This window comes from Salmo salar, chromosome ssa23 (genome assembly GCF_905237065.1).
Source record: "Salmo salar chromosome ssa23, Ssal_v3.1, whole genome shotgun sequence".
Taxonomy (NCBI): domain Eukaryota; kingdom Metazoa; phylum Chordata; class Actinopteri; order Salmoniformes; family Salmonidae; genus Salmo; species Salmo salar.
This window is the reverse complement of record NC_059464.1, coordinates 39,489,926-39,505,229: the sequence shown is the minus strand read 5'-3', so window position 1 is coordinate 39,505,229 and position 15,304 is coordinate 39,489,926. Positions and strand designations below refer to the sequence as shown.

The 15,304-nt window shown below is 40.8% G+C and overlaps 1 protein-coding gene across 2 annotated transcripts in view; it reads right to left on the bottom strand.

The window, feature by feature from the left end:
* The window catches only part of LOC106584599 (plasma membrane calcium-transporting ATPase 1), a 42,935-nt gene that overhangs the window by 17,264 nt on the left and 10,367 nt on the right, over window positions 1–15,304 (bottom strand). For both annotated transcript variants that reach the window (XM_014170071.2, XM_014170072.2), the window contains exons 3-5: window positions 3,858–4,055; window positions 708–965; window positions 388–513 (exon numbers count right to left, since the gene is read on the bottom strand). In XM_014170071.2, coding sequence (XP_014025546.1) covers window positions 388–513; window positions 708–965; window positions 3,858–4,055 — 582 coding nt within the window. The remainder of the gene's footprint in view (window positions 1–387; window positions 514–707; window positions 966–3,857; window positions 4,056–15,304) is intronic.

Genomic DNA, 15,304 nt, shown 5'->3' with positions numbered 1-15,304 from the left:
AACTCTTATTTACAATGCTGGGCCAACTGTGCGCCGCCTTATGGAACTCCCAATCGCGGCCGGATGTGACACAGCCTGGATATCAAAATTACATTTTTAACCACGTTTTGAGGCTATACAGTGTTTGTTTTACGTTGTTGATAAACATTGTAGTAAAACAAGCTTTTGATGGGGTACAACAGTTGAACAAAGCTCATGAGGCATTTATAAAGTAATTTTTTCAAGAATCAATATCATTAATAAGTTTAAAAAAATGTACTTATCAACTAAGGATTCTAGCTTGAAACGGGAGCGATACCACTGGGCGTTATACAGTCTGATCCATATTGGATTTGTAACTAGACATCAGCCATATTATATGAAGAGAGGAAGGCTCATCATCATTACCTGACAGCAACATTGGATCGTTGTCCAATGTCTTCTTGACATGGTCAGATTCACCGGTTAGAGAGCTTTCATCGATTTTCAAATCATTTCCCTGGATCAGCACACCATCAGCAGGAAGAAGGTCACCTGGAAAAACATAGACATACACCAGACTGTTCAGCTGGGGGAGTTAGCTCATTTACCCCAGATTCAGACAGAGTAGAGGGAAAAAGTAGAATTGAAGATGCTCTTTGGTTTTAGGGCACACACACATATGCAAGCTAGCACACGGACACACACACAAATTAACACAGAACGGTATTTTTCTTTCAGGACCATACCGTATTTCACTTGTGCAACATCGCCGACTACGATCTCAGCCACGTGGATCTGGATGACTTGGCCTCCGCGGACCACCGTAAACTTCTGCTCCTGTTCAATACGGCTCTGCAGCCCGCGGAACTGCTTCTCTTTACTCCAGTCATTGAACGCTGTCACCAGGACCACACAGACGACGGAAAGGAGGATGGCTGCACCCTCAATCCAGCCCGCGTCTGCCTCCCCCTCATCCTCCACTCCTCCCGCTGCCTTTCCACAATCTGAAAGAAAGGGACAGTTGTCACTATCTGGATGTGCTACAAAGGACATAAGTACATTGCATTCCCTCCAGAATTGTGTTTTTATGCCTCGGCCTAACCCTAAATTGAGGACAAGTAGCTCAATCATTCTGATGACATTGTCAATTTTGTCTTTGGGAGCATGGCCATTACCCAAGGGATGCCACAGAAAGTATCCTACAATGATGATAAAACAGGAAGTACACTGTCTTGATCACAGGATGTACACTCGCGACCCACTACTGCCACTGAAGTCCTTTGTGGAACAGGATTATGGATTGATTGAAGTGTATAAGTATCAGAGTAAACCCCTTTATGATTAGATAATAGGCAGGATACTCACACTTTGTACCAAGCTATATCTCTTTCTATCAACAAAGTCAGAGACTTGTGACGATCCCCAGGAAGACACAGCAACAAAGTGCCGTCTGAAATTAGATCTGCTTGTTTTGGTCTGCAATGAATTCCCAACTATCCGTCCGATAACCAATTACCAGCAACTGCACAAGCCAGCCGCATGTATGACTGCATGCATGAAGTTTACAGTTGCAAAGTAGCAACAATCAGATATTTTGGTATTTAAATTGAGTAAATATGAATCACCTGGTGATTAATCCATTAGAGCAGGTATTCCCAAACTGGGGTACCCCCAGGGGTACGCGCAATGCCGTGGGGGGTACGCCAAATAAAAATGCAAATTTTCTAACAGTACATTTTTATTTTCCGATGGGGCTATACATTTGGGTGAGGTTTTTTTTCTCGCCTGAGTAGCCTCGTTTCACTGCCAAAAATAAAATTAAACCATCTAGTGTTCAGCAAAATAACACAATGTCAAATACAGGTAGCCTAGTCAAATAATTAACATCCAATCACATTAACTGGTACTCTGTCTCGGGAAACCTTCACTCTTGCGCAGACATTTAGAAACAAAACATGACAATTTGAAAAATAAGCCACAGGAGTTTATTGAGCGAGAATAAAGATGACTTTCGAGAAGTAAGACATGTATAAAAGCAACAGATACCATTAATAAGAAGGGGCTAGATGCTGAGCTACCGAGTGGCTAGGACAGGCAAGCCCCATACTATTGTGGAGGACTTACTGCTGCCGTGGATATGGCTGGGACAATGCTTGGGGAAAAGGCCAAAAAAACTATACAGACAATTACTTCATCAAACAACACTGTTTCACAATGCATCAGTGACATGGCAGGAGATGTTTTGAAACAATTACTGCTTCGCATACAAGACAGTGAATTATATGCGTTATAGCCGGATGAGTCAACAGACGTGGTGGTCCTGGCACAGCTCCTGGTATATATCCATTACGTTTATGGGGGGTAAATTAAGGAAGACATCCTCTCCCGCAAACCACTGGAAACCAGGACAACATGAGAGGATATTTGGACAGCTTTGTGACATCAAATGGACTTTGGCGGTCAGGATTTGTTGGTATCTGTACTGATGGCACAAAAGCCATGACAGGGAGACATAGTGGAGTGGTAACGTGTGTGCAAGCAGTTGCTCCCAACTCCACTTGGGTACACTGCAACATCCACCGAGAGGCTCTTGTTGCCAAGGGAATGCCTGACAGTTTGAAAGACGTTTTGGACACTACAGTGAAAATGGTTAACTTTGTTAAAGCAAGGCCCCTGAACTCTCGTGTATTTTCTGCACTATGCAATGATATGTGCAGCGACCATGTAATGCTTTTACAACATACAGAAGTGCTTTGGTTATCAAGGGGCAAAGTATTGACACGTTTTTTAAATTGAGAGATGAGCTTAAAGTTTTCTTTATTGACCATAATTTTCACTTGTCTGACCGCTTGCATGATGACGAGTTTCTCACATGACTGGCCTATCTGGGTGATGTTTTTTCTCACCTGAATGATCTGAATCTAGGATTACAGGGACTCTCTGCAACCATATTCAATGTGTGGGACAAAACTGAGGCTAAGAAGTTGGAGCTCTTTTCTGTCTGCATTAACAAGGACAACACACAGGTCTTTCCATCATTGTATTTTTTCTGTGTGGAAATGAACTCAAGCTTACGAAAAATGTCAAATGTGATATAGCGAAGCACCTGAGTGAGCTGGGTGCGCAATTACCCAGGTACTTTCCCGAAACAGATGACAAAAACAACTGGATTCGTTATCCCTTTCATGCCCTGCCTCCAGTCCACTTACCGATATCTGAATAAGAGAGCCTCATCAAAATTGCAACAAGCAGTTCTGTGAAAATTGAATTTAATCAGAAGCCACTGCCAGATTTCTGGATAGGCCTGCACTCAGAGTTTCTTGCCTTGGCAAATCGCGCTGTTAAGACACTGATGCCCTTTGCAACCACGTACCTATGTGAGAGTGGATTCTCGGCCCTCACTAGCATGAAAACTAAATAAAGGCACAGACTGTGTGTGGAAAATGATTTAAGACAGACTCTCTACAATACAATCCAACATTGCAGAGTTATGTGCATCCTTCCAAGCACACCCTTCTCATTAACCTGTGTTGAGTTATTTACAATTTTCGATGAACAAATAAGGTTTCATATGTGAGATGGCAAAATAAAGAGCAAAATTATTGATTATTATTATATTATTATTTGTGCCAGATGGTCTGCATGTCACTTGCCATGAGCCGGGTTGTGACAAAAACTCACACTCATTCTTATGTTTAATAAATGTATCTTATAGTGTGTGTGTGTGTGGCGGGCTTACAATGATGGCAAAAAACAACATTTGAGAGTGCGCTGACCCTGGTGCCAGAGGGGGTTCACAGCTGGATGTTGAATGTTTGAAGAGGTACGGGACTATAAAAAGTTTGGGAAGCACTGCATTAGAGGACATGGTATTTCAAATAAGAGTAGATACTTACTTTCTCTTTCGGCATCTGGAGGTCTATAAAAAGAAAGGCCTAATGAAATGATGGCTGCCACTTCTAGGATAATTAGTGTCACATCTTGTAACGCTTCCCACACTAACTGAAGAAATGTTTTTGGCTTTTTTGGAGGTATAACGTTCTGTCCAAACTCCTCTTTCCTTCTGGCGATGTCGTCAGCATGCCCTCCTAACCCTAGAGACGAAGGAGGGAAAGGAATTATTAACAACTGTATGCATTTTGTATTGTCTAGAATTCATATACTATCAGATACAGATATAGGATCTTAATCTGAGCCATAATAACACTGCAGCAACAGGAAAGGTGAATTATGTGAAATATTATTGATGGACATTTTCGTAGGGAAATAACAATCTTCAGAAGCCTTTTTAAACCTCCTGCATTGCAGGAAAGATCTGCAACGGGATGATAATCTGTACATAGTGTTACTCTCCCCCCTGGTTGAACTCCCATTTCTGAGCAAAGTAATGCAGACCTGTCTGTTTGAACTTTTCATTATGTTCACACACTGAACAGCAGAAACAGAACCTGTCAAGAACGGTTAGAGTTGTTTGTTTTTGGAGGCTTTCTAACCTGAAGCTTTAGACCTTTGTGGTGGCTCTGCATGGGCTGTGTTCATGACTAAACCTGACAAAGGTCGGAGGACCATGAACACGGCCCATGGAATGTTACATCACAGGGGTCTTTAGAACAGTCTAGCCAAATCAATGCCATTCAAAGCCCTCATCTGCCCTCAAACAACATGTTAGACTCAACAGTATGTTAAATAGCACTGGCATGCGCAAAAAGACCACTCAAAATACTTGCAGTAAGATGCATCTTTTTTTACGTTGTCCATGATGGCAATACTATGCAGATACTGTGCAGATACCATGCAGATACCAACAGTCAGTATGGGATCCTGTTTAATGATGCACCTGCGAGCTGCAATATTCCAATATCTTTGGTAAGATTTTTGTTATTTTGCAGACAGAAGGTGTCACACCAAAACCACACAGAACCACACCAAAACCTTTTTGATGGACACATGTATTCTCGCTGAAAGGTGCTTCATAATGCAACCAGATCTGAGATTGTATTGACTGTACTTTTCTTTACATTTAATCATTGATTTAAAGAAAATTATGACAAAGACATACATTTCCATTAGGTGATTCTGCCTCTGCACCTCTGATACAGAAAGCAAACTGATCTAATCTCTGAGCCAAATGGACAGGCGAAAGACGTCACACAACAAACTTGGTTTACTCCTCTTATACTGTATTATCGATAGATTTTATAGAGATCTCTAGTGCCTCTATGACAATAACAAATAAAAGGGACAAGAGACGGCAGCCTTGTCTATTAACATAGAAGTTACAACTCCGCCCTGAGTATACCTAAAAAGTAATGGTCAGTGACACCAATGTGGTGTGTGTATGTGAAACAAAGAAATCTGTCGTTTTTCAATCATGCCATGTCAGATTTAGCAATGCAAAATAATAAGCATTGCTGCTTGTGGCCACAAAACTTCAACCAGCTAGTGAGGAGAGATGGTCTGCACAAAACTTCAACCAGCTAGTGAGGAGAGATGGTCTGCACAAAACTTCAACCAGCTAGTGAGGAGAGATGGTCTGCAACCCTTTGCCTTGATGGCAGCTTTACACACTTGGCATTTCTCAACCAGCTTCATGATGTAATCACCTGGAATGCATTTCACTTAACAGTTGTGCCTTCTTCAAAGTTAATTTGTGGAATTTCTTTCCTTCTTAATGCGTTTGAGCCAATCAGTTTTGTGGTGACAGGTAGGGGGGTTATACAGAAGATAGCCCTATTTGGTAGGGCCTTCCCTGTGGCTCAGTTGGTAGAGCATGGTGTTTGCAATGCCAGCATGGTGTGTGCAACACCAGGGTTGTGGGTTTGATTCCCACAGGGGGCCAGTACTAAACATTTTTTTTATATAAATATATGAAATGTATGCATTCACTACTGTAAGTCGCTCTGGATAAGAGCATCTGCTAAATGACTAAAATGTAAATGTAAAAATGGTAAAAGACCATGTCCATATTATGGCAAGAACAGCTCAAATAAGCAAAGAGAACCGACACTCCATCATTACTTTAAGACATGAAGGTCATTCAATACGGAACATTTCAAGAACTTTGAAAGTTTCTTCAAGTGCAGTCGCAAAAACCACCAAGGGTTATGATGAAACAGGCTCTCATGAGGACCGCACAGGAATGGAAGACCCAGAGTTACCTCTGCTGCAGAGGATAAATTCATTAGAGTTGCCAGCCTCAGAAATTGCAGCCCAAATAAATGCTTCACAGAGTTCAAGTAACAGACACATCTGAACATCAATTGTTCAGAGGAGAATGTGAATCAGGCCTTCATGGTCGAATTGCTGCAATAAGAAGAAGAGACGTGCTTGGGCCTTAGAGACATAAGCAATGGACATTAGAGTCCAAATTGGAGATTTTTGTTTCCAACCGCCGTGTCTTTGTGAGACGTAGTGTGGTTGAACGGATGATCTCCGCATGTGTATTTCCCACCGTAAAACAAGGAGGAGGAGGTGTTATGGTGTGGGGTGTTTTGCTGGTGACACTGTCTGCGATTTATTTAGAATTCAAGGCACACTTAACCACCATGGCTACCAAAGCATTCTGCAGCGATACACCATCCCATCTGGTTTGGGCTTAGTGGGACTATCATTTGTTTTTCAACAGGACAATGACCCAACACACCTCCAGGCTGTGTACAGGCTATTTTACCAAGATGGAGAGTGATGGAGTGCTGCATCAGATGACCTGGCCCCCACAATCCCCCGACCTCAACCAAATTGAGATGGTTTGGGATGAGCCGGACTGCATAGTGAAGGAAAAGCAGCCAACAAGCGCTCAGCATATGTGGGAACTCCTTCAAGACTGTTGGAAAAGCATTCCAGGTGAAGCTGGTTCAGAGAATTCCAAGAGTGTGCAAAGCTGTCATCAAGGCAAAGGGTGGATTTTTGAAGAATCTCAAATATAAAATATATTTTGATTTGTTTAACACTTTTGTGGTTACTACATGATTCCATATGTGTTATTTCATAGCTTTGATGTCTTCACTATTATTCGACAATGTAGAACATATAAAAAATAAAGAAAAACCCTTGAATGAGTAGGTGTTCTAAACCTTTTGACCGGTAGTGTAGAAACACTGAATTTTCACATATGTTGCTGTTGGGGTGGTGCTGGAGATGATGAATATGAAACATTTAGAAATTTCTCTTTAACCTTTCTAATGATACCCTTTTTATGTTGCAACTCCAGCAATGTGACCCTACTAGCCTATCAATTAACTTTGTTTCTGGAAAATGAATGCTCAGTTTCTGTTGCATGTGGCATTGTTGTAGCACATACCGCTAGCAACAGTTTAGCCACAGACTGTCATGTGCTAGCTGTCTAGTCATTTTCTAAATGTGCAATGAGCATAAAAATACACATTTATATAAAGAATTGGCAACTCATTCTCATTCTGAGAATAAGGCATTGTCTTATGTGTACAGGTAGGCCACTTGATTTCAACATCTAAACAAAGTGGACAGGCTAGCCTGTTAGGGCTAGGGGGCAGCATTTGCACGTCTGGATAAAAAAATGTACCCGATTTAATCTGGTTACTAATCCTACCCAGTAACTAGAATATGCATATACTTATTATATATGGATAGAAAACACTCTAAAGTTTCTAAAACTGTTTGAATGGTGTCTGTGAGTATAACAGAACTCATTTGGCAGGCAAAACCCTGAGACATTTTCTGACAGGAAGTGGATACCTGATGTGTTGTATTACCTTTAAACCTATCCCATTGAAAAACACAGGGGCTGAGGAATATTTTGGCACTTACATTTTACATTTTAGTCATTTAGCAGACGCTCTTATCCAGAGCGACTTACAGTAGTGAATGCATACATTACATACATATTTTTTTTTCTTCTGTGCTGGCCCCCCGTGGGAAACGAACCCACAACCCTGGCGTTGCAAACACCATGCTCTACCAACTGAGCTACAGGGAAAGCACTTCCTATTGCTTCCACTAGATGTCACCAGCCTTTACAAAGTGTTTTGCGTCTTCTGGAGGGAGATCTGACCGAACAAGAGCCATGGAACACCTGGCGCGCGAGTTCATGTTGGGTACCCTCGTTCCAATACGTTATAAAAGAGTATGCATTCGTCCACCTTGAATATTATTCATGTTCTGGTTAAAAAAGGCCCTAATGATTTATGCTATACAACGTTTGACATGTTTGAACGAACGTAAATATATTTTTTCCCCTCGTTCATGACGAGAAGTCCGGCTGGCTTAGATCATGTGCTAACAAGACGGAGATTTTTGGACATAAATGATGAGCTTTTTTGAACAAAACTACATTCGTTATGGACCTGTGATACCTGGAAGTGACATCTGATGAAGAGAATCAAAGGTAATGGATTATTTACATAGTATTTTCGATTTTAGATCTCCCCAACATGACGTCTAGTCTGTATCGCAACGCGTATTTTTCTGGGCGCAGTGCTCAGATTATTGCAAAGTGTGATTTCCCAGTAAGGTTATTTTTAAATCTGGCAAGTTGATTGCGTTCAAGAGATGTAAATCTATAATTCTTTAAATGACAATATAATATTTTACCAATTTTTTCTAATTTTAATTATTTAATTTGTGACGCTGACTTGACTGCCGGTTATTGGAGGGAAACGATTTCCTCAACATCAATGCCATAGTAAAACGCTGTTTTTGGATATAAATATGAACTTGATAGAACTAAAAATGCATGCATTGTCTAACATAATGTCCTAGGAGTGTCATCTGATGGAGATTGTAAAAGGTTAGTGCATCATTTTAGCTGGTTTTATGGTTTTGGTGACCCTGTCTTTGACTTGACAAAACATTACACACAACTCTTGTAAATGTACTGTCCTAACATACTCTAAATTTATGCTTTCGCCGTAAAACCTTTTTGAAATCGTAAAACGTGGTTAGATTAAGGAGATGTTTATCTTTCAAAGGGTGTAAAATAGTTGTATGTTTGAAAAATTTGAATTTTGACATTTATTTGGATTCAAATTTGCCGCTCTTGAAATGCACCTGCTGTTGATGGAGTGCACCACGGGTGGCACGCTAGCGTCCCACCTAGCCCATAGAGGCTAGCATGCTGTTCTAACAATTGGACATGGACAGGAGGGTGTGTTCATAACAGGTCAACTGTTCTACCTTGTTAGCCAGTAAATAGATCCAAGTTGGCTAGACTTAAAATATAAATATTTATCTGGTTACTCACTACAATGTGGGCTTGTGCTTGAAAGGTTGTTTATGAGACCTGTGTTGATTTTCTATAATGCTTGTTACAAGAAGTTGGTCATTTTTAGTGGGGGTGTGCATTGTGCATGGTTCTGGTATTTATTGACAAAAAGGGCATTTTCATAGACAAACTTGAAAGCCAGATCAGTGATTATTGCGAAATAGCTGGTTAAACTATTTTGATAAAATAGTTACATTTTTAGTGGGTCCTATGGTGGTGGACGGATTATATTAAGGCTCGGTATAATATTACAAGCCCTGAATTCATTAGATTATTGCTGACTGTTTGAAATGCAGTGCCTTGAGGTTTAATTGTATTTTGAGAAAAGAAAAACGAGATCATGAATCACCCATGGAATTGAAAAAAAACAGAGATATGATTTTTACGCCATATCACCCTACTTTGAACTAATATCATGAGGCATGACCTATCTTGAATTCCCCCTGGAGAGCTGATGACTCTATCGTTATCACTGCAGTATGGGTCAAATGGCTGCTTGTGTGACTCCAGGCAGTCTGCATTGAGAGCAGACTAGGCCTTCTCTGACCTCAGTTGAGTTAGTATGCTTATTCCCTCAAAGCAATTTTGCTTCTTCTGACACTTAAAGGTTAGATTCCAACTCAGGGGAAAAGCACCTGCGGTTATGCTTCAACCTATCACTGAATAACGCTAGACATACAGGCTTTGAGCTGCCACAGCATAAAAAAATGAACAAAAAGGAGGAATAAAAATGTTACACAAGCATGAGAGATTAGTCCTGAACCAAGCAATCAACTGCCATGCTCGGGCGTTTAAGGTGAGGGGGATTACACAAGGTAAATCAATCTGCGCCCACAGGTCGCCATTGAGTTATATTGCAGTGGCGCAGCAGTGTATCTTTATGTGTCAGTCGAATGGATTTTCCTATGTAGTCAAGCTGCGTGTGACATTTTAATGCTCTATGTATGTCAATCATGTCTCAGTTGGTGGGTCAGAAATGGAGCGTGATGACAAAATGCTAAAGTTGTTTATTGAGTGTGCATGAGAAGGCCATTGTGAATGAATAAATAATGCCTGGCAAATGTCAAAGGACAGAATGTGACACTGCATGGAATGCCCTGTCCTCATGGAACACCAAGGAACTTTGGCTCCAAACACCACTCACCTATTAAAAACCAAAAATATGTTTTAAGTGAGATGTAGGCATTGGTGTGAAGCCAAAACAGAAAGGAAATTCACATGAGGACCACAATGCCAACTCCACCCATGCTCTACCAAGGTTTTCTAGCACACAGCTTTGACCGACTACAGTAGCCCATGTTGGTCTATTGCACTTCAAACAATGTGTACGCAGGTTGATTAGGATTCAAACCTTCGCAAACAGCCTAATTCAAACTCTTAGAAGAGATGATCCCACAATAATGTGATTTGTACCGCATACAAGTTAAAGTATTGAATTCTTCACACACTACACTAATTCCTTTCCACTACCTTTTCAAACTTTTTTTAATTATATGAAAGTAAGTTTGCTTTTAAAAAAAACTTACAAGACCATCATGCTTGATTGAGCGAGCTGTTTTGACTGTATTTCATTAACGGTTATTTTAGCAAAACATGTATTTGAGAAAAATTATTTCACATCTTTATTTGGTCAGTATGTGCCCAACATAACAACAGGTGGTGGCGTATTGGGCACATTTACTCATGCAGTGTCTTCAGAAAGTATTCATACCCTTTGACTTATTCCACATTATGTTGCGTTACAGCCTGAATTCAAAATTGATAGAATTATACTTTTTTATCACCCATCTACAGTGCCTTGCAAAAGTACTCATCCCCTTTGCGTTTTTCCTATTTTGTTGCATTAAAATCTGTAATTTCAATAGATTTTTATTTGTATTTCATGTAGTGGACATACACAAAATATTCCTAATTGTTGAAGTGAAATGAAAAAAATAACTTGTTTCAAAAAATTCAAAAGAATTCCAAATGGAAAAGTGGTACGTGCATATGTATTCACCCCTTTGCTATGGAGCCCCTAAATAAGATCTTGTGCAACTAATTTCCTTCAGAAGTCACATAATTAGTTAAATAAAGTCCACCTGTGTACAATTTAAGTGTCAAATGATCTGTCACATGATCTCAGTATATATACACCAGTTCTGAAAGGCCCCAGAGTCTGGAACACCACTAAGCAAGGGGCACCACCAAGCAAGCAGCACTATAAAGACCAAGGAGCTCTCCAAACAGTTCAGGGACAAAGTTGTGGAGAAGTACAGATCAGGGTTGGGTTATAAAAAAAAAATCTGAAACTTTGAACGTCCCTCGGAGCACCATTATTAAAAATGGAAAGAATATGGCACCACAACAAACCTGTCAAGAGAGGGCCGTACACCAAAACTCACAGACCAGGCATGGAAGGCATTAATCAGAGGCAACAAAGAGACCAAAGATAACCCGGAAGGAGCTGCAAAGCTCCACAGCGGAGATTGGAGATTGGAGTATCTGTCCATAGGTCCACTTTAAGCCGTACACTCCACAGAGCTGGGATTTACGGAAGAGTGGCCAGAAAATAGCCATTGCTTGAAGAAAAAAATAAGCGTGTTTGGTGTACGCCAAAAGGCATGTGGGAGACTCCCCAAACATATGGAAGAAGGTACTCTGGTCAGTTGAGACTAAAATTGAGCTTTTTGGCCATGAAGGAAAATGTCTGGCGCAAACCCAACACCTCTCATCACCCGAAGAACACCAGGGACTGGGAAACTGGTCAGAATTGAAGGATTGATGGATGGTGTTAAATACAGGGAAATTCTTGAGGGAAACCTGTTTCAGTCTTCCAGAGATTTGAGACTTGGACGGAGGTTCACCTTCCAGCAGGACAATGACCCTAAGCATACTGCTAAAGCAACACAAGTGGTTTAATGGGAAACATTTAAATGACTTGGAATGGCCTAGTCAAAGCCCAGAACTCAATCCAATTGAGAATCTGTGGTATGACTTAAAGATTGCTGTACACTACCGGAACCCATCCAAATTGAAGGCGATGAAGCAGTTTTGCCTTGAAGAATGGGCAAACATCCCAGTGGCTAGATGTGCCAAGCTTATAGAGACATACCCCAAGAGACTTGCAGCTGTAATTACTGCAAAAGGTTGCTATATAAAGTATTGACTTTGGGGGGGGTGAATATTTATGCACGCTCATGTTTTCTGTTTTATTGTCTTATTTCTTGTTTGTTTCACAAGAAACAATATTTTGCATCTTCAAAGATGTTGTGTAAATCAAGCGATTCAACCCCCCCCCCTCCAGGTTGTAAGGCAACAAAATAGGAAAAATGCCAAGGGGGGTGAATACTTTCGCAAGCCACTGTACACACAATAGTCCATAATGACAAAGTGAAAACATGCATTTAGACATTTTTGCAAATGTATTGAAAATTAAATACAGAAATATCTCAGGCACAGCTCATCACCCGTCTAACACCATCCCTACCATGAAGCACGGTGGTGGCAGCATGATGCTATGGGGATCCTTAAACAGTGGCAGGGACTAGGAGACTGGTAAGGAAAGAAGGAACAATTAATGGAGCCAAATACAGGCAAATCCTTACTGTTCATCGCCGCTCCCCATCTATCTTAACATAGCTTGAGAAAATCTGCAAAGAAGAATGGGAGAAAATCCCCAAATCCAGATGTACAAAGCTGATACAGACATAACTAAAATGACTCAAAGCTGTAACCGCCGCCAAAGGTGCTTCTACAGGGTATTGACTCAGGGGTGTGAATACTTATGTAAATGAGTTATTTCTGTATTTAATTCTCAATGTGCTTCTGTGTTAATGTCAGCTGTTGTTGTCTGGCTCTAGCTAGCTAGCTAATGGATGACGTTATTTGTGTAAAAACCTTCCATAAAAAAATATAGCTAGCTACCCTTCTTTGCCTGTTCATTGGCTAGCTAGCTTTCAACTGACTGGTGTTAACTGACTTGGCTATAGAAGCTAGCTGGACTTTGGACAAGCAAGCTAACGTTAGCTTATGTTAGCCAGGTAATATTAGCTAGCTAGCTAGGTAGCTAATAATTGATTAACCACCATATAGCTAGCTATCTTCAGTAGCCTAGGTTTGTTTGTCAGCCACTTCTTATGATGTTGCAGCAGCAGCTGTGTTTTTGCCTGAGTGACTGAGTTACTGGACTAGGTCATAGGGTGAATCCTGTTAAAGAAAGGGCATGGCTTGGGTTTAATGATCATTCAGACCCTAATGTTCTGTAAACAATAAAGTAAGGGTCTCCTGAGTGGCGCAGCGGTCTAAGACACTGCATTGCAGTGTTAGAGGGGTCACTACAGACACAGGTTCGATCCCGGGCTGTATCACAACCGGCAGTGATCGGGAGAACCATCGGTTGTTGCAAAATTGATGTTTATCACATGAATTTGCAGAATAAAAAAAAGTGTGTATTATAATACAATCTTAAGCAGGGATGTGTGAGGGAGCATTGTACATGTTTTCTGTTATCCGGAATCACATTCTAAATATAATTCCCTAAGAGTTCAACAAAGGTCATCAAAGTGTTTACGCAGAAGCACAACAGGGAAGTAGTAGTCTAAGGTGTGTTACAAAGTGGCCTCTGTATTCTGTGTGCAGATAGGAGCAGAGTAGAGCATCAGCACAAGTATATCAAACTGGAAAAAGGTTTATGGCTAATGTGTCAGCCAAACAATATTTAACATGACATCAATCCATCCACACATGGATTTGAAGCTGGTTGCTGTTCCTACAAAATTCGTCTTTCCCAACAGCCTTCAACTGGGAAAAAACATCTATGAATAAGCCAATATACAGGCCTTCCCTGTGGCTCAGTTGGTAGAGCATGGTGTTTGCAATGCCAGCATGGTGTGTGCAACACCAGGGTTGTGGGTTCGATTCCCACGGGGGGCCAGTATAAAAAAGAAATGCATAAAATGAAATGTATGCATTCACTACTGTAAGTCGCTCTGGATAAGAGCGTCTGCTAAATGACGAAAATGTAAATACACTACCTTTCAAAAGTTTGGGGTCACTTAGAAATGTCCTTGTTTTTGAAAGAAAAGCAGATTTTTGTTCCATTTTAAAACAACATCAAATTGATCAGAAATACAGTGTAGACATTGGTAATTTTGTAAATGACTATTGTAGCTGGAAATGGCAGATTTTCTTCTGGAATATCTATATAGCCGTACATAGGCCCATTATCAGCAACCATCACTCCTGTGTTCCAATGGCACGTTGTGTTAGCTAATCCAAGGTGATCATTTTAAAAGGCTAATTGATCATTAGAAAACCCTTTTGCAATTATGTTAGCACAGCTGAAAACTGTTGATCTGATTAAAGAAGCAATAAAACTGGCCTTCTTTAGACTAGTTGAGTATCTGGAGCATCAGTATTTGTGGGTTCGATTACAGGCTCAAAATGGCCAGAAACAAAGAACTTTCTTCTGAAGCTCGTCAGTCTATTCTTGATCTGATAAATGAAGGCTATTCCATGTGAGAAATTGCCAAGAAACTGAAGATCTGGTACAACGCTGTGTACTACTCCCTTCACAGAACAGAGCAAACTGGCTCTAACCAGAATAGAAATAGGAGTGGGAGGCCCCGGTCCACAACTGAGCAAGAGGGCAAGTACATTAGAGTGTCTAGTTTGAGAAACAGACGCCTCACAAATCCTCAACTGGCAGCTTCATTAAATAGTACCCGCAAAACACCAGTCTCAACGTCAACAGTGAAGCGGTGACTCCGGGATGCTAGGTAGAGTTGCAAAGAAAAAGCCATATCTCAGACTGGCCAATAAAAATAAAACATTAAGATAGGCAAAAGAACACAGACACTGGACAGAGGAAGATTGGAAAAAAGTGTTTTGGACAGACAAATCTAAGTTTGAGGTGTTCAGATCACAAAGAAGGACATTTGTGAGACGCAGAAAAAATGTAAAGATGCTGGAGGAGTGCTTGAAGCCAATCTGTCAAGCATGGTGGAGGCAATGTGATGGTCTGGGGGTGCTTTGGTGGTGGTAAAGTGGGCGATTTGTACAGGGTAAAAGGGATCTTTAAGAAGGAAGGCTATCACTCCATTTTGCAACGCCATGCCATACCCT